Genomic DNA, 24,818 nt, shown 5'->3' on the forward strand with positions numbered 1-24,818 from the left:
GCTTTCAGCCCTCTCTAAGCGGTTTACAGAGTCAGCATATCACCCCCAACAACAATCCGGGTCCTCATTTTACCCACCTCGGAAGGATGGAAGGCTGAGTCAACCTTGAACCGCTGAACTGCAGAACTGCAGTCAGCTGAAGTACCCTGCAGTGCTGCATTTAACCACTGCGCCACCTCGGCTCTATCACTGAAGTTAATTTCATTTCCTGACCAAACATTTCTCCAGTCTGTTTCAAATGCCATTCAGATCTCCTCTTAAGCCAAATCGTTCATTCAGTTGCACGCAGAAATTTCATAATTTATTGGCTTGTGTACAAACTGTGATACCCTTACAGTTTTTTCCTTAAAAAAAAAAAAGATCTTCAAAATTCACGTCTAAAAGTACAGGAAAGGAAGCAAAAAGGACTCTAGATTTTGATGCTGACAATTTTTTGTCTTCTAATCTAAATTTCAGCGGGGTGTAAATCAGAGTAGCATCTCCCTGCAAGGGCCCTTATTTTAAATAAAGGTTTAAAGCAGAATTTCGTAATGTTTTTGTGCCCTGCACCCCTTTCAGTTTGGTGAAACCTACAGACCCCTTTGCAGAAAAATGTATATATACGCAGAAAATAAAATACATGTACGTAGCTTGTATCACAAAGGAAAACCAAATATACTCAGCTAGTTATTACAATACTAAAAAACAGATATGTAATATACTGCATATTGATTTAATGATTATACCTTCTTGGAGGCATAATATTTATGTTGTATATTAATCTCTCTCTCTCTCTCTCTCTCTCTCTCTCTCTCTCTCTCTCTCTCTCTCTCTCTCTCTCTCTCTCTCCCTCCCTCCCTCCCTCCCTCCCTCCCTCTGCCTTTGAGTATATCTTGACTCCTGACCACCACCTGGACTAATCCTTGAAGTTTTCTTGACAAGATCTGCCCTTGAGTCTTTCTTAGGGTTGCAAGTGACCAGTCCCAGGTCACCTGGCAGAAGTCTACAGACCATAAGTAATTTTATTATTACCTACATAGATTATTGAAAATAATGTATTTTTTTTCCATCCAAGTTCACAGATCTTTTGAAATCTAAATCCCACGTTTAAGAACCCTTGAAGATATTTTCTCTGATAAAATAGTTCCATCTCTTGGATTACTTTAATGGATCAAAATTATTAGACTCCATAATGGGGGGAAAAGATGAATGAAAATGAGCTGTTTTCTGCATTGTCATACATTATGAGAATCATTTCCTAGCTTCTCTGCTCATTAAGAAGACAATGCCAAGACCTGTGGATTCTGCAATTTGCAGTGAAAATTTGACAACGCACACATCTCTGTCCTCTTCAAGCTAACATGTTAGCAGCAGCACAGTTTGAGTAAGAATTCTGTCTCCAAGCTCATTCCTGTCAGTAATAGCAAGTACTCCCTTAGCAGCCAGTATTTACACCCCCCGACAAAAACTCTTTAAATCCTCAACAAGAATTAATTCAACAAAATTTGATTTGATTTGTGAATGTATAAAGTCTGTGGCGGCTTTATGTCCAATTTTGTTACCTTATTTATGGGTTATAACTTTGATGGTATCACTCCCCTTCTCTTAGCAGAATAACAGAGTTGGGGGACCCTGGAGGTCTTCTAGTCCAACCCTCTGCTCAAGCAGAGAAGCCCTATACCATTTCATACAAATGGTTGTCCGATCTCGTCTTATAAATCTCCATTGTTGGAGCATCTACAACTTCTGAAGGAAAATCTTTCCATTGATTAATTGTTCTGTCAGGAAATTTCTCCTTAGTTCTGTGTTGGCCCTTTCCTTGATTAGTTTCCATCCATTGTTTCTTATTCTGCTTTCAGGTGCTTTGGATAATAGCTGACCCCTTATTCCTAGTGGGAGCCCCTTAAATATTGGTTCCAATATTGGAACATGATGCTATAATGTCATCTCTAATCCTTTTCACCAGATATACCTGAGGAGCCGAGGTGGCGCAGTGGTTAGGGTGCAGCACTGCAGGCCACTTCAGCTGACTGTTATCTGCAGTTCGACGGTTCTAATCTCACCGGCTCAAGGTTGACTCAGCCTTCCATCCTATCCGAGGTGGGTGAAATGAGGACCCAGACTGTGGGGGCGATATGCTGACTCTGTAAACCGCTTAGAGAGGGCTGAAAGCCCTATGAAGCGGTATATAAGTCTAACTGCTATTGCTATTCCTGCAATCATTCTTTGTATATTTTAGCTTCCAGTCATGGATGGAGTGGAATAGAATAGAATAAACCCTTTATTGGTCAAGAGTGATTAGACACACAATCATCTTTGCTGCTCTTCTCTTCACTCTTTCCAGAATCTCAGCATCTTTTTTCATTTGTGGCGACCAAAACTGGATGCAACATTCGAAGTGTGATCTTATCAAGGCATTATAAAGTGGCATTAACATTACACGTGATCTTGATTCTATCCCTCTGTTATGGAGTTATTGCCTTTTCTGTTTCCTCATCTCTGAAAAGAACCTGTAGGAATCTTAACCGCATTTCGTCTGCCTCCACCTTCAGTCTCTTTCTGTATTAATATATCAGATTTATATCTTGTCTTTCATCCAGGGATTTAATTGGCATGCATAGGGCTCCTTTCCCTTATGCTTCAAATCATAGTCCTGTGAGGGAGCTCGGGCCAAGAGAATTTATTGCCTCAATCACTCAGTGGACTCCCCTTCTTGTCCAGCACTTTACCCATAGCATCATATTGTCTCTTTCCTCACAAAGCTGAAGCTAGAGATGGAAGATGAAGCTCATTGAACTACATCAAAGAAAACTATTGGCACTGAAAATAGGCCATGAATATTGGTGGTGGATCCTGACCAGTGACCAAGTGGAAAGAACAAAGTTACAATTCAGGCTATATCCATACCTGTGACAAGACACAAAAAGAGGACCTCTAACGTATGAGCATCTAGTTTAGTTTAGTTTAGTTTAGTTTATTTGTCTTGTATGCCGCCCACTCTATCTATCTATCTATCTATCTATCTATCTATCTATCTATCTATCTATCTATCTATCTATCTATCTATCTACCTACCTATCTATCTATCTATCTATCATCTATCATCTATCTATCTATCATCTATCTATCTATCATCTATCTATCATCTATCTTTATCTATCATCTATCTATCTATCTATCATCTATCATCTATCTATCTATCATCTATCTATCATCTATCTTTATCTATCTATCTATCTATCATCTATCTATCATCTATCTATCATCTATCTACCATCTATCTATCTATTTATCTATCTATCTATCTATCATCTATCTTTATCTATCATCTATCTATCTATCATCTATCATCTATCTATCTATCATCTATCTATCATCTATCTTTATCTATCTATCTATCTATCATCTATCTATCATCTATCTATCATCTATCTACCATCTATCTATCTATCTATCTATCTATCTATCTATCTATCTATCTATCATCTATCTATCTATCATCTATCTATCATCTATCTTTATCTATCATCTATCTATCTATCTATCTATCTATCTATCTATCTATCTATCATCTATCATCTATCTATCTATCATCTATCTATCATCTATCTTTATCTATCTATCTATCTATCATCTATCTATCATCTATCTATCATCTATCTACCATCTATCTATCTATCTACCATCTATCTATCTATCTATCTATCTATCTATCTATCATCTATCTATCTATCATCTATCTATCATCTATCTATCTATCTATCATCTATCTATCTATCATCTATCATCTATCATCTATCTTTATCTATCATCTATCTATCTATCTATCTATCTATCTATCATCTATCATCTATCTATCTATCATCTATCTATCATCTATCTTTATCTATCTATCTATCTATCTATCATCTATCTATCATCTATCTATCATCTATCTACCATCTATCTATCTATCTATCTATCTATCTATCTATCTATCTATCTATCTATCTATCTATCATCTTTCTATCTATCTATCTATCTATCTATCTATCTATCTATCATCTATCTATCTATCTATCTATCTATCTATCTATCTATCTATCTATCATCTATCTATCTATCACCTATCTATCTATCTATCTATCTATCTATCTATCTATCTATCTATCATCTATCTATCTATCATCTTTCTATCTATCTATCTATCTATCTATCTATCTATCTATCATCTTTCTATCTATTATCTATCTATCTATCTATCTATCTATCTATCTATCTATCTATCTATCTATCTATCTATCTATCTATCTGATATCTATCATCCATCTACCTACCTACCCACCCACCCAGTTTATTTATCACATTGTGGTTTTTCATGGGTTTACACGTAAACAGCATACTGTAGGAACAGTAACTGTAGGAGTTACGATTTAACGTTGCAAATGAGTGCATCTGAAGTAACAATGCACCGAGGGTTGCTCCCACAGATTAATATTTAATGCAAGCTTCTTAAAAGTAGGGCTATCAGTAGGCCATTTATAGGGCAATCTGATCACAATCCTGCTTCCACTCCTCAGTTCTTCAAAAGCATTCTGAGCCATTCTTAAGGTTGCTTCAGAGAGGGGGGGAGGGAGGGAGGGAGGGAGGGAGGCCCATCAAAAATGCCAAAACAAATACAAAGGGGGGGGGGGAGACAAGAAGATATTTTGTAGCATAGAAGCCATATTTCAACCTACTATTTACACAAATAATTAAATCTTAATCACATGAAATAATACTAAACAAACTTTCCAGAGCCCTTAAGAAATGAAATATCTATAATATGAGGCAGGCATGTTTGCTTCTTTGGCTTAACTATAAAAAGGTGGGATAAAATCCTCCTCCTCATTTTAAGAGTATAAATCTTGGATTCCTCTCTCTTTTCCAGAGTTTTCCACTGAACATTTTGTTTATTTCTTGTTGCCCCTTTCCTCCACTTGAAGAATTTATAATTCTTCACATCACGCTCAAGTACATGATGCAAAAATACTTTCCCACTTTTAACATAACACTAACAAACTTTATGGATATTAAGTCCAAACCAGGGAATGAGTAAAACCCTTATAATTTGAATAAGTCTCTTTCTCCAGTTCACATTTCATATTTTAACTTAATGCTTAGCTCTTTTAAAGGCTTTTAAAAATGTTCTCTGGGGAAACCGATAAATGAAAAAAGTAACTGTTTAAATTAATCTCACTTTAACATTACAAGAACAATCTTTAACATTATCAGCCATTGCTTTGTTATTCTGTTACCCACATCAAGAATAACCAATATTTTTTATGTTAAATCTTACATTGTTCATAAAAAATGCATAGACACAGAATCATGTAAAACACATTCCAATAATTTCTAATTATTTTGGAAGCTTTATATATTGCTAGTAGTGCATCTGGACCAACATACTGCTATTTTAAGCAACCCAGAATATTCTCAAATTATTCAAAAATCTGATTAGCAATAAGATAAATAATTAATTCCTCAACTGCCCCTTACTTTTCCTGCAAAACGTGTCCATAAGTGTGTATAAGTAGATATATCAGCCTGAAATTAAAACGGCAGATAACAGTCAGCTGAAGTGGCCTGCAGTACTGCACCCTAACCACTGCGCCACCTCAGCTCGGAGTCACACTCTACTAAACACACTGCACTGATCACCAGAAGGCGTTGAAGACCAACTCAAAATGCTGGCGGTAACCCATGAAACCCTAAAAGGCACAGCATTGGTTGATATTTGGTACTGCCTTGCTCAATCCAGTACAGACATGGGAGGAAAGCCTGCTTAGAGTCTCCACATTAGTGAGGCGGTATGAACAGGCAGCGTGTCTTCTGTTTTGCCTATATGGAATTCTTTGCTTTCAGACCAGTGGTGGGTTGCTCCTACCATCGCTACCAGTGTGCTGTGTGTGGTCTGTTCATGCACATGCTGGACATGTGCTGTACACACGCCTAACATGCACTGCACACGCATGCGCACTCCACCGCCCCTGCAATACCCAGCTGCTCGTCAAAGGTCACACAGTGTTCTGTTCCCCCCTTCTCGGCTCGTTAACAAATGGCAAGCAGACAAACTTAAAAGGAACTCTCTTTATCAGTTCTCGGCTCAAACTGGCTACGAGCCCAAAAATAAACAGGAATAAAGTCTCTTTCAAGCAGATAACAGAATACAAAACAACTCTTACAAGCAATGCACTTCTCCAAGTGTATTTTACATAAACCACGACTGATGATCAATCAATGTTGAACGAACCAAGGAACGTTGACTCCTGCAACTAAGGCGTGGCACCATCCGTCCTTTAAATCCCCAGAACACGCCACTCACAAGCCCCAGCTGCAGTGTTAATCTTGCATCCTGAAAAGACTCACAGAAGACATCTGCTGAGTCACAACACACAGGCACTGCATGTGGGTGGGTGGGCCAAACGAGCCACCATATTGGTACAGTGGCCTCTGCTCCCGACTATTACCGCTGTGGCTGTACTGGGCTGTACCAGCCGGAACCCACCACTGTTTTAGACGTTTAAGCAGCCTCTTCTCTCTTTACCATCTTTATAAAAGATTTAAACAACTCTATTCCAACATGCTTTCAACAAGGCTAAATGCTCCTACCAGCTATTCTTCAGAATGCTATGACACTGGTTCATTCTTAGCTGCTGAAAGTCCTACAGAAACAAATCTCCCTTTGTTCCCACTTCCCACAAAAGGTAACAGGTAAAACAAAACACTTTGCTTCTTGTTCGTTCCCTGCTAAAGAGCAACTTGAACCTTCCTTAACTAACTTCGGGTACTGAGAGAGAGACAGCTAAGCCGTTGAGTCAACATTCCACTTGCAGGATCTTCCCAGGGAAAAGGTGAAAATAAATCGCTTCCGATGCTGAAGAGAAAAACATGGAATGGGATCACAGGAGGGTGAGGAGGATCAGGGAAAAGGCACACTTGGAATGTATTTTCAAATAAGAGTTAATTTCTTGAGATCGCCGAATGAACGCTGCACCTTGTTCACACCACATTTTTAACCAATATAAGATGCTGCCACTTATTTCTATTTATGGGTAATAGGTTGTCTATAATTTGCTTTAGAAATGGCTTGACACATCTGGCTAGAACAAACAAGCTCTCATCTTGCAATCTTCTCTGCCCGTAGGAATTTTCAATGCTGCAGTAAATGTCGCTTATATTAAAAAAAAGGTGTGTGTGTGTAAAATGTATGTGTGTATGGGAAAGAAACTATCTGCCTTGGTCTTTACAAAATAAGCTTTGAAATCTAGGGAGCCACTGGACTGCTTCATTGCCTCTGTTCTAAAGAATCTCTGAATTAATTTTATTATGGAGAAGCTTTAGAAGGCATTGTGCATAATTTTAATTATAAGCATTTGATTATGATGACACTTGTGCTTGATGAATACTTAGAAAAGGCCCAGCGGAGCACCTATCTTAGCAGAAAAAATGTAAGCCCATGGGGCTCACAAAAAGGATGGTGACCTTCCTGTTTATTACTGGTTCTGCTGTCTAAAAGCTGGTGGCTGGAGGTGTAACACTTCCTTGATATTTCTGCATCTGTTCCTGTAGCAAAATAAGGCTTCTGAAAACTATCATTGATGTAATAAATATGTTAGGGGGAGATAACACACAAAAAGTAGAAAAGAATAACTTTCATTTATAAAACCTCATGTCAGGACACATTGGACATTTAACTGAATGCAAGTTGTGTGTGTGTATGTGTGTGTGTGTGTGTGCGTGCACACCCACCCACCCACCCAATTATATCATGCTCAAGTAGTCCTATGAAAGGCAATTCCCTGTGCCTTTCCCAATATCTCAACTTTTACTATGGGTCATCAATAATCAAGTTTTTAAATAGCAATAGCAGCTAGACTTATATACCGCTTCATAGGGCTTTCAGCCCTCTCTCAGCGGTTCACAGAGTCAGCATATCGCCCCCAACAACAATCCGGGTCCTCATTTCACCCACCTCGGAAGGATGGAAGGCTGAGTCAACCTTGAGCCGGTGAGATTTGAACCGCTGAACTGCAGATAGCAGTCAGCTGAAGTGGCCTGCAGTGCTGCATTTAACCACTGCACCACCTCGGCTCCTAAAGGTACTTTTTTATGTAGAACCAGCCCAAATTCTATTTTTTTTAATTATTATTTTTTTCCTTCTACAACACCAAATTCTATTTTAAGGGTGGTCTTGATTTCACATATATCAAGCAATTATGCCTCAGTCATGTAATGTGTTAGAATATAGTAAAATATCCTTGATTTCATTTGGTATGTAAGGCACTGATACCAGTGCATAATTAATTAATCTTGGCTCTATTTTAATGATAATTAAATGTTATTGATCTGACAGCTTCCCCGTTCTGTCCCAAGAGGGGGGGAAAAGCAAGCAAAGATTTAAAAAAAACCACAGTATGTAAAATAGTGGAATTGCACATCAGCACATTTGAACAAGGAAGTTTTCAGATGTTATTTCCTAGCGGAGACTCTAGAGGTCATGAATATTAGTAGTTGGCAAGGTAATATGCCTTTCTAGAAGAAGGAACCATGAAGAATAAAGATTTAGCGTGGCTGCAAGGACTGTATTATTATTAGGGAACATTTTTTTTAAAAAAAAAAAAAGAACATTGGACACAAAGCGGAAAGCAATAATTCCATTATCCTCTCCAGTGGAATTATTCTATCCAAGTACTTCATAAATCTTATCAAACAACAAGGGATGTTTAGCTTCTCTGGGGTAAAAGTTGTTTTAAATAAGAAAAGCTGTAATGAGGAAAAACTGTGGATGGATATTTGGGCCATGAAATAAAAGATAGTGAGAAGACACCACGAGTCTGGGTAATGACTAAGGAGATTCTCAGTCATCCAAGTCATGGTTCTCCCAAAGGTGCTTTTTCAAGAAGCAACTGGACTTTCTAGTTTTTTCTTTGAAGGCCTTTTCGCTTCTCATCCAAGAAGCTTCTTCATGAAGCAAAATGTCTTTAGAAAACCCCCAAGAAAGTCTAGTTGCCTCTTGAAAAGGCACCTTTGGGACATCTGAGTATTGAGTCAAGAAACAGCGAGGGAAAGAAATAAATGGACAGAGAGGGGTAAATAAATAACTATGAATTCTTTCAGTGGATGTAAATCTGGTGACGTTGAAGACTATGCAATGAACCCATTGATTCCTTGAAGGTCTTCTTTCATACAGAATATATCTGGATTGTTGTACATTTCTTCGACAGAGAATGTTTAGATGACCGTAGGGTTCCTCTTTTGTTAGCACCCAACAATTAAATCAGAATGTATTAATTAACCATCTCTTTTGTCCACGGTGGGAAAACAGGATATGGAAAACAAGCTCAGACTGGTGGCTATTAGTAGGTTGTTTGGTTTAAACAGTTTATGGAGGGGCAGAAATGAAAGATCTGGACAGTAAAGGACAGGGAAATGTATAATTGTAATTGTAATTTAATACATTTATATGCCGCCCAATCCCGTAGGACTCCGGGCGGCTCACAAAAACAAGGTTAAAGATAAAAAGTTAAAAATTAGAAAAAAGAAACAAATTTAAAAGCAACGCACCATACACTCAGTCTAGGTAGGGCTGGACCTCGTTCCTGAAGTCAACAGCCCCAGGCCTGCTGAAATAGCCAGGTTTTAGTGGCTTTACGGAAGGCCGAGAGAGTGGGGAGGGTCTGGATCTCTACGGGTAGGTCGTTCCACAGGGCCGGAGCAGCTACAGAGAAGGGTCTCCCCCGAGGGGTCGCCAGCCAGCATTGTCCGGTCGACGGCACCCGGAGAAGGCCCAGCCTGTGAGATCTTATTGGCCGTTGGGAGGTATGTGGACAGTTTGGCTTGGTAATTGACATCATGGGTATCTGAAGCCAAACAACGGCACACAGATCCGCTCATGAGAGGCTGATGGTGCACTGAACTAACTGTGCAATTTTGAAGACAGTGTTAAGATTATATCTCTCATGCCTTAAACATGGTTTTTGTTTCTATTTTGTCAAATCAAGTGTCGTATTAAAGTGAAGTAGATATACCTTTTTTTCCTTCAAAAAGCAATACGGTACCTTTGTATCTATAACAGCTTTTTCTTTCAAGTAAGCAATAGCAATAGCAATAGCAATAGCAGTTAGACTTATATACCGCTTCCTAGGGCTTTCAGCCCTCTCTAAGCGGTTTACAGAGTCAGCATATCGCCCCCAACAACAATCCGGGTCCTCATTTTACCCACCTCGGAAGGATGGAAGGCTGAGTCAACCTTGAGCCGGTGAGATTTGAACCGCCGAACTGCAGAACTGCAGTCAGCTGAAGTAGCCTGCAGTGCTGCATTTAACCACTGCGCCACCTCGGCTCTCTAAGCAAGCTAGGCCACACAATTTTTGTCAGACGTGTTATTTACCAAAGCTCTCTGCGTTACAATATGTTCAGTTCTGTTCTTGTGTATTATTAGGAAGCTTATCTGGGGGTAAACATGAAAATCACCGTTCAGTTATTCTGAAATCCTTAGGCTATATTCTGTACAGGTAGTCCTCACTTACCAACCACAATTGGTGGTTGGTGAATGAGGCTGTAACTCCATGGCCAAGTACTGAAGTTTCTAAGTGAAAAATCATGTGGCTCCGTTTGATTTATTATATCACCTCTGCTAAGTAAATCACAGTGACCATTAAATGGGACAACATGTAATTTGAGAGACCGCCTACTGCCAATTACCTCCACTAGACCGATACGATCGCATCGATTAGGCCTCCTCCGAATTCCATCATCCAGCCAGTGCAGACTGGCAACTACCCGGAGGAGAGCCTTCTCGGTGGCTGCTCCGACCCTCTGGAACGAACTCCCCGTGGAGATTCGGACCCTCACCACCCTCCAGTCCTTCCGCGCTGCCTTAAAGATCTGGCTGTCCCGGCTGGCCTGGGGTTAAGATTCTAACCCCACCCGAATTGTGTGACTGTTGTGCTCTCTCTTTTAATATGTTGTATTGTCTCCATGTTGGAATATTGTTTGTCCTTCCCCCCCCCCCTTTTTGAACTGTGAGCCGCCCTGAGTCCCCCCCAGGGAAAAGGGCGGCATACAAATAAAGGGAAATACAAATACAAATTTCCCTTCCACATTCTCCATTAATTTTGCTTGTGGAAGCCATTCTGAAGTTCACAAATGGTGATCACGTGACCGTGGGACACCAGGATGGTTATAAATGCATGCCAGTTGTGGAGCACCCGAATGGCAATCCCATGGCTGCTGGAGACCAACGGCCATAAATGCGAGGATTTGTCACAAAGCTGCATTGTTTTTCAACCATTCTAACTGTAACTGAGCTCTACTAGTATTGCTAGTTATTTAAATCAGAGTATTTCAATTTCACTTTTAAGATGTGTGAACTTCAGCTTCCCCTTGCTGGCTAGAGAATTATGGAAAACTGGCGTTCACACATCTTAAAGTTGAGAAACACTGGGTAAACTATAGGCATTTTTTTTTCTTGTTGGTTTTCTGGCCAATTTCAACTTCTGAATAAAAGTTTACAAAAATAAGCCTCTTTTGCCCCAAAGCCCAGGAAGGTGTTAATATCAGTATTTGTGTTATTAAATACTTCCAGGAGAAGTATTTCCATTGAATCTCTCTCTTGCTATTTCTGTTGGACTCCTATTCCCATCATTTCATATTTCAACTTCAATCATATCCATCTTTTGAGTACCTGTCTAACACACCTCCCTCCCTGCACAATCGCTTAGCTTGCATTTCCCCAATGCTCTAATTAATTCTTCTACTCCAGTTGATGCGCTTATCTTTTGGAATTCCAAATTCCCGTAGAGTCATGCTTCCCATTTTTTAAAAACTTTGTGAGAACACGGCAGCCACAATAATCATTTGTTGGGAATTTGGGAATGGAAATACATTACAACCTGAAGTCCCCCAAGATGGGGAACACTGAAACGCAAGAATAAAAAGACAAAAATCAGATCCAAGTGTCTTTATCACCCACAACAAGACAAGCAGGTGATGAGGAATCATAACATGACACTTTTACTATATCCTTTTTTAAAGATGAGAGGTGAAGGAAGCCAACTAAAAGAATAATGAAAAGCTGCCTCCAGTGAGGTATTGGTTGAGATAACTTGCTCTGTCCTGAGCTTTTTAAAGTTTAATGAACCATTCCAAATAGTTTTGGCTGGACTCCATCCCTTATTAAGAGGAAGTGCAATGTAGTGAATCAGGATATTGAGCTACATATTGCGTCTACTACATCTACTGCAACAGGGAGCAATTATTCGGTAATGTAGGGTTGATGGGGTGGGGATAGGCCACAACAAGTACCCGATCCATGATCAAATGGATTTGGGACAAAAATGGACTCCAACCTACCAGAAGTAGTGAGGAGTTCTGGATGAGCAAATAGGTAATTTAAAAAAAATATGCTTTAAAAAAATCAACGCATGGAAACCCACAAAAGGATTGTAGCCACAATAAAATATACCAGTGATTTCAGCATGAGAACTCAATCATTTTTTTCAAATAAACACTGGTTGTTGTTTTTTTTAAAGAAAATTAAAAGCGTTAATACCTTCCAAGAATTTATTTTCCTTTAAAGATTCATATTCAGAGTAGTAAGTGTTTATTGAGAATTACGCCAGCACTTTATGAATAATCCAATCTTGGCTCTGTTTTGTATTTCTCTTTAACTAGTTTTTACCTTCCCACCCTCAAATCTTGGGTAAAACACTTTGTCAGTTTGTTTGAGACTGATTCTTCTAAAGTAAAACTCCATGTTTGTCCAGCACTAAAACTGCTTGTCTATTTTGGATTGTGGGAAATTGTAAATTATCTATTGCTTTTCAAGTACAAGCTGAGTATCTATCTGTCTTGTCCAGACAGTCCCTAGGAAAAGAGGGTAAACTGCAAATATATAAAATGGAATGAAATAAAATTGAGTGGTGAATAATTTAAAACTGTTATCATTTCAGAAGTTGCTGATTAGATCCTAGTTCTTTCCATTTGATTCTAAATGTAAAATGCCTAAGAAGAACCTTCTACCACAGTTAGCTTAATATTCACTATAAAAATTGAGCAGCCCACCCATAAATAATTTTATAATATTTTTCCTAAAATATATGGGCCCAAAGATAGATGACAAAGCAAAGCAGAGGCAAAAGGCCTACTGAGAAAAAGACTCAGATAAACTTCTTAGTGAAAAAACAGGAACATCAAGAGACTATGGTTTTGTTTTTTTATAACTGTTGATGACAGTATAATGATCTTTCAGCATCAATGGCCTTCTCAAACTTGAATTTGCCTGCAGTCTCTCATGGGAAACAAGGACAATGGCTGACTTGCAGAAAGCTTGAAAACTTGAGTGTCACCCTGCCTTAAAACTTCCCAGTCATTTTTGGGACTTTATTTTTCCATTAATGTTCCTCTTGGTTTCTAGGTGCTCGCTAAGAAAGGTTTTGTCAAAATGACCACCAGATCATTAGTATTTCTTAAACAGTAATTAACATGCTCTGATACTAAGGAGTTCTACTCTCCCTCCCCACCTGCAAAGAACTCAGTTCCAACTGCCACTTGCCTTATATTAACACACTCTGATGCTAAGGCGTTAGACATTCTACTCCCCCTCACCACCTGAAAAGAACTCTGTTCCAACTGCCAGTTGCTTCACATTCCTTTACGTGAGTTCAAACTGAGAGACGTTTCACTCCTTCACTCAAGGAGCGGTCTGGGGCTCCTTACAGTACTAAACGTTGGTACCTCACCAAAATGTCTATACCTTCCACCTATGGAACTGCTTCCGGACTCAAGGGGGCAGGAGTGCTATTCTCTTATGTATTTCAATCACTGTCCACCACTGAGCCAATGGATTGAACCGGAGTGAACCGGATTTCTCCTGCACTCCCAATCACATAGTTTCGTTGTGAAGCATGGGTATCCAGCTAGTGCATATTATTTGTTTGGAGGTTGTAGCAGGGAGGCATACCTATTGTATACCATTGACTGAAGATTGGTACACTCTTTCTAGCTAGGATGTTGGTACTTTTCCAATGAGAGTGCAGCTTCAAGAAGGATAGAGATCAGCCAAATCAACCATGGTTTAGATTTAGATTTAGATTTTATTTAGCATTTATAGGCCGCCCTTTTCCCTGAGGGGACTCAGGGCGGCTTACAATAGTAAGGGAAGGGGAGTGAAAGACAAAATACAAAAAAAAATGTGAAATAACTAAAAAGTACTAAAACACAACATTCACTCAGCATTCGGGAGGGGCAGAAGAGTTTATCCCCAGGCCTGACGGGCTAGCCAGATCTTAAGGGCTGTACGGAAGGCCTGGACTGTGGTCAGGGTAATAAATGGATCACCAGAGTTGCATCAGATGGTCCTCATATTCATCATGCACACTAGTATAGCCTCTAGTAGATATAAGCATTTTAATAATTATAAAGCCAGAGAGATTCTCATAGATACAGGACGTTCTGAAACACTCTATTCAATCAACTTTTAATCTGAACAGAACTCAAAATAAATTATTTTTCAGGGGCCTCAACAACCCTTTAACAGCTGAACACTGCTAATTCTGAGGGAGCATCATTATGTAGAAAAACCATGACAGACACCAATAAGCAGTCAAGTAGAATGAGAAGTATGAAGAGGGCAATTTGAACCCATAGTTCTCAAATGTTACGTTACATTTGCAGCAACAGAAATTACATTGAAAACCTCAGTCATCTTGCTAACGCATCTGTTTTACTACAAGCTAACCATTCTCTTCATTTTTAAAGGCTACCATTTCATTTAGAGCTCTCCAGTTATTTTTCACTTTAAAAGGAGAAGATCATCAACAGAAACCTATATAGCCCAACAAAGAATATCTCACAAAAAGGCTTCTATCATGATAATGAAGATTGTATTCCCTACGGCCTCTTTATATATTTGAAGTTTATCCCTATATCACTTTAGTAACCTTGCAAAACAGACGGGGTTACTTCTTCCTAAGTTGAACCACTGGTACGTCTAACTTAATAAATGTCAACAATAGGCAGAGTCCAGAATTTCAGGAAGTAGTTTCTCCTAGCACAATTAGAAAAGCCATGATTTCAGCTCTGGAACCTTCTGTAGGCAATGCTTGCACATCCACAGATCTTCCCCGGTGGTGAAAGAGAGTGACTTGCTCAAGGACACCCAATGTGTTTCACAACTGACTGCAATATAGATTGTACTATCTCAATTCTAATAAAGCTCGTACAAACAGGATTTTTTTTGCCCAAATTGAACATACACATTGTTGAATATCTTGTAGTACTTTTCAGTCAACTTCAACTTAGATCTTCTGCTTTAATATCTCCTGCTTTAATTTCCAAACTATACTAGCATATAATTCATCCACTAATAATGCTTTTTAAATGATTCTCCTGATAATTACAGAAAATCTGTTGAAATCCCAAAATGAACATATCAATTGGCTTGTTTTCTAGTGGAATCATGGTACATTAGAGTTCAATGAGGTCAAATCTGTGTTCATAAAATGTTTAGGCTGTTTTTGATATTCGAATAGACATTACAGTGAAGTATCCAGGAGAATTGCAGTCTTTAACTCATTCGTGTCTATGTGAAGTCTATTAAACAGGAGACATTTTGTACCCCTCAAAATGATACGAACTGCAAATTAAAATACATACAATTTATTCCAGGTGGTCTACAAAAGTAGAAAGAAGTTTCTCCACTTTATATTTATAAATGCAAAGTTTTAAGGACATCACTGACAGCTGAAATGGGTGTGGTATCTGCTCCAACAGGTACTTTGGGAAAAGGTTATAGGGATCCCAACAGATTTCCCCCGCTTCCTCCATCAAGAGCTAACCAAAGTGTTCCAATATAGCCGTGTTTGTTTCGCATGCTTGGAAAGCGGAACTTTCAACCACCGGATCTTTAGGGCATCCTAATATAGGACGCAGCAAGTGGAAACAAATGGCTCGTGTGATACTGAAGGCATTCCATTTAATAAAGTAGGAAGCAAGATTGGTACAGTATTTAGATACTTGTTGTCACTGACTCGGCTGACATCTGTGCTCCATCTGACAGCAGCAGATTGGCATTCTCTGCACATGTCCTTTCAATTCCTGTCATATGTTTTGTTTGCCTTTCTCTACACATTCTACGCACATTGCATTATTTACTCAAGTATGAACCTTTCAGTGGCGCTCACAAAGGGCACCTTCTCTCCACAAGCATCTCCTGGAATGAATGCCGGATTCAACATTAGGGGGAGAAGATGACTGAACACTACCTCCTTTCAAAGAGCTCCCGAGGCTGAGCAACCCATCCGTAGGCTGCAGAAAACGTAAGTCTCCCTCATACGTTCCATCCGCTGTTTACATTTACTTCACTGTTGATACGCTGTCTAATTTAATATGCCTTTTGTGTCTGCCCCCCGTAACTTCCCAGTTAATAAAACTATTAAATAACTGCATTGTGGGCTGCAAATATGCCTGAGGAAAAGCCTCAGCAGCCTTTGTGTTAGCAGTACACATAAATATGGCTTTCCCCCCCCCCTTTAAAAGCAGCCATTTAGTAAAAAGAATGCTATCGTCAGCACAGGGACCTGAATTTCAAGAACTGTCAGAAAAGGACTACAGGATCCTTGTTCAGTCAAGCAAGCAATCTTTGTTTTTTTCCATTTGTTAACGATTCAATATTGCAGTAAGCCAGCAATTAATTAATATGATCAATACAGCAGTAGATATGTAAAAGACATCCTTTCTTGAGAAGTATAGAGGAATGAATATGTATTAATGTGTGTGTGTGTGTGTGTCTATGTATCTGTATTTACTTATACATATGTATGTATACACCAATAGATAATGTATTTTCATTACTGTAGTATCTTGATAGAACTTTCATTTTTCATTAAATCATTCATAACAAGGCCTGCTAGCAGGTAATATAGTTATGTATTATTAAGTATCGAGCACGGCTCTTTTAAGTTACCCTCATTTAATTCCCAAGATTAATAACCAGATACTGCTAAGTAAAGGCAGGCAAGCAGATTCACACACAGACACATACGTGAAGTTATATACTCACCATTAGCACTGCAAAGTTACCGAAGTGAGTACTATGAAGAGTGGTAATATTGTCTGCAGAGCTAATTATGTGGCACCCTTCTCCCCACCAGCCTCCATGTCCATCCAGAAGGTCAAAAGCCCAAAAGACCGCAATGGGGTTTATGCCCTGGGTAAAGTGCTTCAGCGTTATAATAAGAGGACTGGTGAGGTTTCCGAAATTGCACCCATCTGCCAAAGGAACAAACTGAATTAAAGCAACGAAGTGGAAAATGCTTTATTGCTATATCCTCTTTATAGAAGCCGATAGCATTTTTTTTGTACACATACACAGACATTGGAGAGAGCAAAAATTCCTCTCCTGGTCTATCAGCAGAAAGCAATGTACAAAAGTTTGGAATAGTTAATATTGTCTACAATTGCCATTTTATTAGGCTGATCTGCAAACAACAGGGCTGCCTCAATGCCCTGAATCAAAATGAGGGTTTCAAACAACAATGTAGTAAATGTAAACAAATATCTTTGATAGAATTAACATCAGAGACAATTTCGTAATCCAAAAATTAAATTGTAACCTTTTAAAATGTGAACCCAATTCGGGATATAATGAAATATTTAGTAGATCATGGTTTGAATCTTCCACTAAAAGGAGAGTATGAAACCCATTACTTTCATCAACAAAAACACTTCTTCTACCGTACATTTACCATCTTAAGAGATACACTGATGACTATCAATGTACATGGCAACAGGACTGCAACCTATCTTTTTAGGAACTAGACTTTCTATGGGTATAATCAGAACTAAAAAGCAACATTCCATTTCCTCCTCTCTCTCTCTCTTTTTTTTCTTCTACTTTCTGATAAACTTCGCCAAGCCACAAAAGAGGATCCTATCGTATTTACAATTGCCAAGCTTCCCAGCTGTACAAGTTTCCTTTTAAAATACGAAGACACCGGTAACAAAACAAGACGTTTCTGTTAGAGCAGAAGCATTTCTCAGATCAGCCTACCTGCGTGCTACATTGCACCATTATACGAGAGGCTCTCGTGTATAGCCAGGCTTTAGAAATTTCCTTTTTTTAAAAAAAAAAAAGGCAATGCAAAGCACTTACCTATTTTAACGAAGACTACGGGCGTGCCAACGACCCTCTGCTTCCCGTAGCCTGCAAGGTGAGACGAGTTTGCGGTGTTGGGAAAGAGTTTTCCATTCCGAAAAGCAATAAACTGTAGCTTGCAAGAGGAGTTATCAACAGATTGCCAGGCTGCAGATGAAGGGAAGGCAGAGTGTGGCAGATGAACGGAAGCTATCGCCACAGCATTCTGTACAATGAGGAGGGGGGGAGGGAGGGAGGGAGGGAGAGAAAGAGAAAGAGGGAGAGAGAGAGAGAGAGAGAGAATTTAAAATGCAAATCACAACAGGGCTGCTTTCATTATGTTTTAAAGTCCTGTGCGAGCAAATGTGCTCTGCTTCAATTTTCCAACATGCTAGACACAACCGAAGGAGCTGTAACCATGGGAATAGGACTGGTACAGTGCATATTAAAACAGAAAATGTTTTGATTGAACGTGGAGATCTTTATGGTCAAGCTCCCTGCTGCAGAGGTGAGGATGGTTCTTACCATGCCTGCTAGAGGGTCCATCAACACTGCAGATCTGATTTAAAGAGACAACCTCTCCCAGGTTTCCTCCCTCACTTAAAACAGGATCAGACAACTTACAGTAAAAATTGCATCTTTCTGAAAGGATGGTTACAGGAGACTGAAATGCATTTTTATCAGTAGCTAAAACTGCATCGGGGAATGGCTCTAAAATTGAGGTATGCAGTGCAAGTCAGCTTCGTATTTCTTGTGGGACTATGATTTCATCCTTTTAAGAAAATTACCCAGTTCCCTAATGCAGACTTGTAAAATCACATATCCTCAACCCTAACGTCCTACAAGAAGCAAGCATTCAGGCTATTAGAACATCCAAAAATACGCAACCGAGTTGCAACTCTCTTTTTAGGTTACTGAAACATGTGCAGACTGGCATTATTAAATTAATGATTTCCCCATCAAGTATTTGTTTTTTTCCCCTTACACAAATAATAACCTTGTTGTCATTAAGGCCAGACACATATATGGCAGTAGTGTAGGGCGGGAGACACAGAACGCAAAAAACATTTCCTGAGATTTACAAGCTCTGGTGTGAAAAAAAACACAACAGCAGCATGAAGAATGAGTAGGCATCATTTCTCCGATACTAAAATGCGGCACCTGTAAGTACAACACTGTCCCACAATTTTCGAAGACGGAATGTTTTTGACAATAGCAACTTCATCCTATCAAAGTTTTACAGCTGCACACACATGTACAATGTTAAAATAGCAGTTATAGTAGCAAGCAGTTTTAGATGAAGAAAACTCCACAATCACAAACATATAATAATCACCACAAAAGAAGTGACAAACCGGAGCTTGAGTTATTGGAGTTGTCACACACAAAGCACTTTTTCCCTTAGAAGCCAAGGAGGCAGTGCAATCACCCACTTAATTTCAAGGCCCTGATCTATTAGAGAGACATTTTAACTCAAGTTGCAAGGATACCACCAAAGAACAGTAAGTATCTATGGAATTTAATATTATTATTGCAATATAAAATTACTTTCTTTTTTCTTTTAACCACCAACAGCAGAATATGGGTCTCCATATTCATCATGATTGCAGGCGAACTCTTTCCACAAAAGTATGAAATTTTGCAAAAATCTGTATTTTTACCCTCAAAGCCTAGGTTTTCTACCCCTGCCTAAATTCTTACATATATGCTTAAAGTCAAGTTAAAGTAGCTTAAAGATCGCAGGAATATGACACCCTGACTGAATTTGATTTTATTGCAGTTTTTCTGCTGTTCTATAGATATAGTAAGTCTACTTTTTAAGTCTTACTGATTATTTCCTCATACTTACTTATCTCACCTGAAATCCTGGACGTCTTACCATTTCATAGACAATCAAATATAAGATGGGCAAACACTCAAAATCCATTTCAAGAGCTAAGAAACTGGCTTATAAATGGACAAATGAACTAGTCAGACATAGTTCACCTCATACAGAAATTGAAAGGCTGCAGAAAGTATTCAAAAATAAGAATATACAGATATATTTTAAAGCACAATAAACCTAGTTTGAAGTACTGGGGGCCAGTGAAGCAGTTTGTTAAGCAAAAAAAAACCTTTCAGGAATCAGTGAATTCCTTTATTAAGAGAATGTTTGTAGTTTAGAAATGACAAGAGGGATCCTTGGTGCTCTCTGAGCTTGAGCAAGCCCAGAGAGCAGTAAGGACCGCTAAAATATCCCATTTCTGAACTTCAGACTTTTTAAGGTTATCATTCATCTGTCCTGCCCACCATGGTGTAGCAGCTTGTCAGTACACTTGCTATATCAGTCTCAAATATCCATGGAACCAGTATGGGCTCTCTATTTTTCTGGACATTTGTTTCAGTTGCTTCTGGGGGCCTTTGAAGAAGCAGATGTGATCTTTAACTGGAACGGCTGGAACAGAGGATGGAGCTGCTTGTGACAAGCCAGCTCTTGTACGGAAACCTCAAAGGCAGAGGCACCAAATTGCCCCCGGAAGAAGCCCCCTATTGGATGGACCAAAGGTGAGTGAGAGCTGACTCATCTTTTTCTTTTTGCAATGATGTGCTTGGAATAGTTCTGTAATAACATCATGGTGAGGGTGAGGGGGCCTCAGTGTAGCATAATTGCAAATGAAAGTATGGTATAGGAGGAGCGCTATCTTTTCTTCTTACTCTCTTACACAGAAAGCATTATGGTAGCCCTACCCTCTGTTGCTTAGTGTATGTATACTTAGTACAAGAAATACTAGAGCCAGGATCCCAAATTACAATAGGGATTATCTTTTGCATTCAAAGCTGTTCCAAATACTAATCTTGAAATTTTGTTGGTTGTACTGAATAGCAACACACGTCATCCAACTTGCTGACCAAGTGTTCCCACTTGAGCTGGCAAGGGTTGCCTTGGACTTGGTGCTAGGGATTGCTAGTATGGTAGTTATAAAGGGTTTCAACATCCATGTTGGTCTTCTTTGGTTTCTCAGGACAGACCACACATCCTGTTGTGATTTAGGCTGACAGCAGGGATGGGACCATCAGAATAGCTCACATGTAGATTCCAATGGATTTCAAAGGGCTCAATGAAGTTTTCCAATCGGTGCAGTTGGTATTTCCATCAACATTTGGGTGTTTTGTGAAATAAGAGACCACTTGAAACAATAACTCAGAGCATCTTTTCCCACGTTGCAAAGCCCATTCATTCAATTGGTATAAATTTTAGCTGAAGGAAATGGAGCAAGTAAGGAAAACTCATCTTGCATCTGACTGAACACTAGTAAAAGCTAATTATCAAGTCTGCTTTGTAGTGATTATGGTTAAGCAGCCATTTTTTCTCTTTGTGTCATCTCAGTGTCATTCAGTGGAGCTTTTTCAGGGATTTAAGGCCTTTTGGGACCTGGCCTAGTTACATATTGTGTAGAACCCTCAGTAGCTCACTATGATATGTTGGTTACACATTTATATGGCAACATTGATTACATCCTTAGATTCTGGAATATAGAAGTTCAGTTTATAGAGATGTCCAGAACGATCTCATCAGACATCTTTGATTGAGTTTAATTTTAAGGACTGATTTTAGAGAGAAGATGCACAGGCAAGATTAGTCAACCACATGATGCTTGCTCCTTGCCTTTGTCAATTATTCCATCTAGTAGGAAGGTGGTGTTCAGATGGATTATAAATAATGTATTATATATGTATAAATAATATATACATACCTTCAGCAATTATGAATTCTTCCTTACAAGGAGGAGTGGTCCCTCTTTCTATAAAGAAGGCTCCAGTGAGACGACTCATCAAGCTATTGTAACTGGATCTATAAGATCTATATAATTATAGGCCAGGGGGCAGGATTCTTTCCTGGAATTAAGCATGCAGTGGATGACCAGATCCAGACACTCCTTGAATGAAACACATTTTCTAGATTAATATGGGGTCCAGGCCTTAGTCTACTGTTGAATGGTCTTTCACAGGAGATAGGGGAAATGAAATGTTGATTTTCCTGGGTCTTTCAATACCTTCAATACCACTGACCACTGATTTTTGAGAGGTTGTCCCAAGTAATTGAGGAGGGAACATCTTTAAACTCATACCTGGATCGCTACCTCCATTTCTGCTCAATCTTATAGCTTTTGGGGTCCCAGAAGTTTCGTTTCTCCGTATGCTGTTTAACATCTACATGAAACCACTGAGGGGGATCATTCAGAGATTTAATGTAAGATGTCATCTGTAACTGAACTCAAAGTCATTTTTTCCATCACATCCACGTGAAGCAGTGAAATTGCAGAAACGCAACTTGATTGTGCTGATGGACTGGATGAAGGCTAACAAACTAAAGATTAATCCAGATGACTTGAAAACTGTACTAGTGCTGAATCTTTAGCAATTGACTGATATGGATACAGACAATCTTATAATGGTAATCTATTCTCTGGTAATATTTGTCTTAGATTACTGTAGTACTTACATTGTATTGCCCTAATGGCTTTCAGGAAGTCAGTGAAAATTGGCTTATCTACAGAGATTTCAAGTAAGCATGATTTGGGATATTATCAAGCACCAGGGAAATCAAGAGATTCAGGCAGTTCAAATGAGCATAAGGATTTATTGCAAGCTTAACTCTCTACAAGAGCCAGGCCAAGTGACCATTAAGGCAATGCATGGGAATTAAGAAAGAATTCAAAATTGGCTAGACTTAGAACTCTTGTGGGACTCGTGACTTATGACATGTTTGACCTCTCCATCAGCTCAGCCTGGTCATCTCCTACAGTCATTGCTTACTTGGACGCTGGTGTTATGACGATGCTCTATTTCATTTGGTTTTATAGGTTTTATATTCAGTTTTTGTACACTGTTGAGGTATCAGGTAAGCAACTAAGCGTGAGGGGGGCGGCGGGACTCGGCTAGCTTACGCCAACTCGTGAAAGCCATGAGTGACCTGTTTAAAGGCGAGGCGCCAACGGCCAACATTCCTCTCTTTTATTTCCAAGCTGATCGGTCCTCCCTTCGCTTCGCCTTCCAGGAGCTTGCTGCTTACCTCAGGTAAGCAACTAAGCGCGAGGGGGGTGGCGGGACTCGGCTAGCTTACGCCAACTTGTGAAAGCCACGAGCTGATGTACGCCGTGTGGCCGAAAGTGGGTGGGTGGTGGCGGCAGCCTAGCTTTCGTAAGGGAAGGCATTCGGGCCTTCCCTAGCGAAAGCCGCCAGCTGGCGTACACCATGCAGCCAAAGGCGGGTGGGCAGTGGCCTAGCTTTTGCGAGGGAAGGCCTTCAGGCCTTCCCTTGCAAAAGCCATGGGCTGGTGTATGCCACGCAGCCGAAGGCGGGTGGGTAGCAGCCTAGTGTTCGCAAGGGAAGACCTTCAGGCCTTCCCTAGCGAAAGCCGCGGACTGGCGTACGCCACGCGACCGAAAGCCCCCCACAACCCCTCTCCAGCCTCGCCTGGCTGGCTAAGCCTGCCTGGCGACCTGCTTACTCACAACCCTGGCCTTGTCCCTCCAGTCCAGTGTCTTACCTGTTCCTGCTGCCTCTACCTGCCTGCTCCCTGCTGCTTCCATCCATCGCATCGGAGTCGGATCCATCGCATCAGAGAGTTGCTGATTCTGCCTGCTGGTAAGTGACCCGGGTTTTTTTCTTTTATTTTTTTTAATGTATTTTAAAATAATATTTTATTTATTGTACATAGAATTTTTAAAAATAGTTTTACTTCAATTTATTGTGTGTGGATTTTTTTTAAATTGTCTTAGACTATTTAAAAAGATTCTATCCAAAATAAATTAAAATAAACCATTTAAAAAAATTCTATACTCAATACTTTAAAATGTATTGTGCATAGAATTTTTTTTTAAATTTTTTAGTTTTGTTGTAATATATTGTGTATGGAATATTTTTAATGGTTTCATTTTAAATTATTGTGTGTGGAATAGTTTGGAATGGTTACAGTATACTATGGCTGGTACAATACCTTAAAATAGTTACAGTATAAATTATTGCTGGTGGAATACTTAACAATGGTTTTTAAGGATTTTTTTATTTATAGAATATCTTTTTTTTAAATTATTTTTAGGGAATTTTTATTTTATTTTATTTTATTTTTTAATTGTTTATAAAATTTACTACAAGAAATGTTATTCCTTTTTACAATTTTTTTTGGTGATGCAATATGTTTCTTTTAAGTGTGCAGGTTGGTGCATGGTTTATGTGTCTCAAAGTGGCTGCTTTTCTATGGGCAGCCCAGGTTGGTGCAAGGCAGCTTTGCCAGATTTCGTGTGTCTCACCCTCGTTGTTTAGGAAATTGTGAAGTGGTTGCTGGTTATGTGAGCTTCCTGGCACTGTCCTTTATAATTTCCCACAATGCCTTGATGGTTTTTATTCCAGTGGCTTTGTCTTTCCTGTCCTTAGGGTTAGGGAAAAACACTGATTTCATTTGCAGTCTTTTTTTTGGGGAGGGGATTCTTATATTTTTGATGTGTTCCTGGCACTGTCATAGTTGGTGGGGGTGTGTAATGTCCCGCAGTTATCTACACATTAATAATGATCTAGTGCTCTGTGCTGGATTCATCCTTGAGATAGTAAAGTCTTGCTTTTTGTGTCTCTCCTTTGTGCAGGTTATTGGAGCAAAGTGGTGAGGTGGTGGTGCAGAAGACCAGCAAGGCAGTAATCTTCC

The 24,818-nt window shown here is 39.4% G+C and overlaps 1 protein-coding gene across 2 annotated transcripts in view; it reads right to left on the bottom strand.

Moving 5' to 3' along the window:
• ADGRA1 (adhesion G protein-coupled receptor A1) overlaps positions 1–24,818 on the bottom strand; it is a 324,929-nt gene that overhangs the window by 65,484 nt on the left and 234,627 nt on the right. For both annotated transcript variants that reach the window (XM_032232081.1, XM_032232080.1), the window contains exons 13-14: positions 18,155–18,362; positions 17,063–17,271 (exon numbers count right to left, since the gene is read on the bottom strand). In XM_032232081.1, coding sequence (XP_032087972.1) covers positions 17,063–17,271; positions 18,155–18,362 — 417 coding nt within the window. The remainder of the gene's footprint in view (positions 1–17,062; positions 17,272–18,154; positions 18,363–24,818) is intronic.

The sequence above is a fragment of the Thamnophis elegans genome, chromosome 15, assembly GCF_009769535.1.
Source record: "Thamnophis elegans isolate rThaEle1 chromosome 15, rThaEle1.pri, whole genome shotgun sequence".
Taxonomy (NCBI): domain Eukaryota; kingdom Metazoa; phylum Chordata; class Lepidosauria; order Squamata; family Colubridae; genus Thamnophis; species Thamnophis elegans.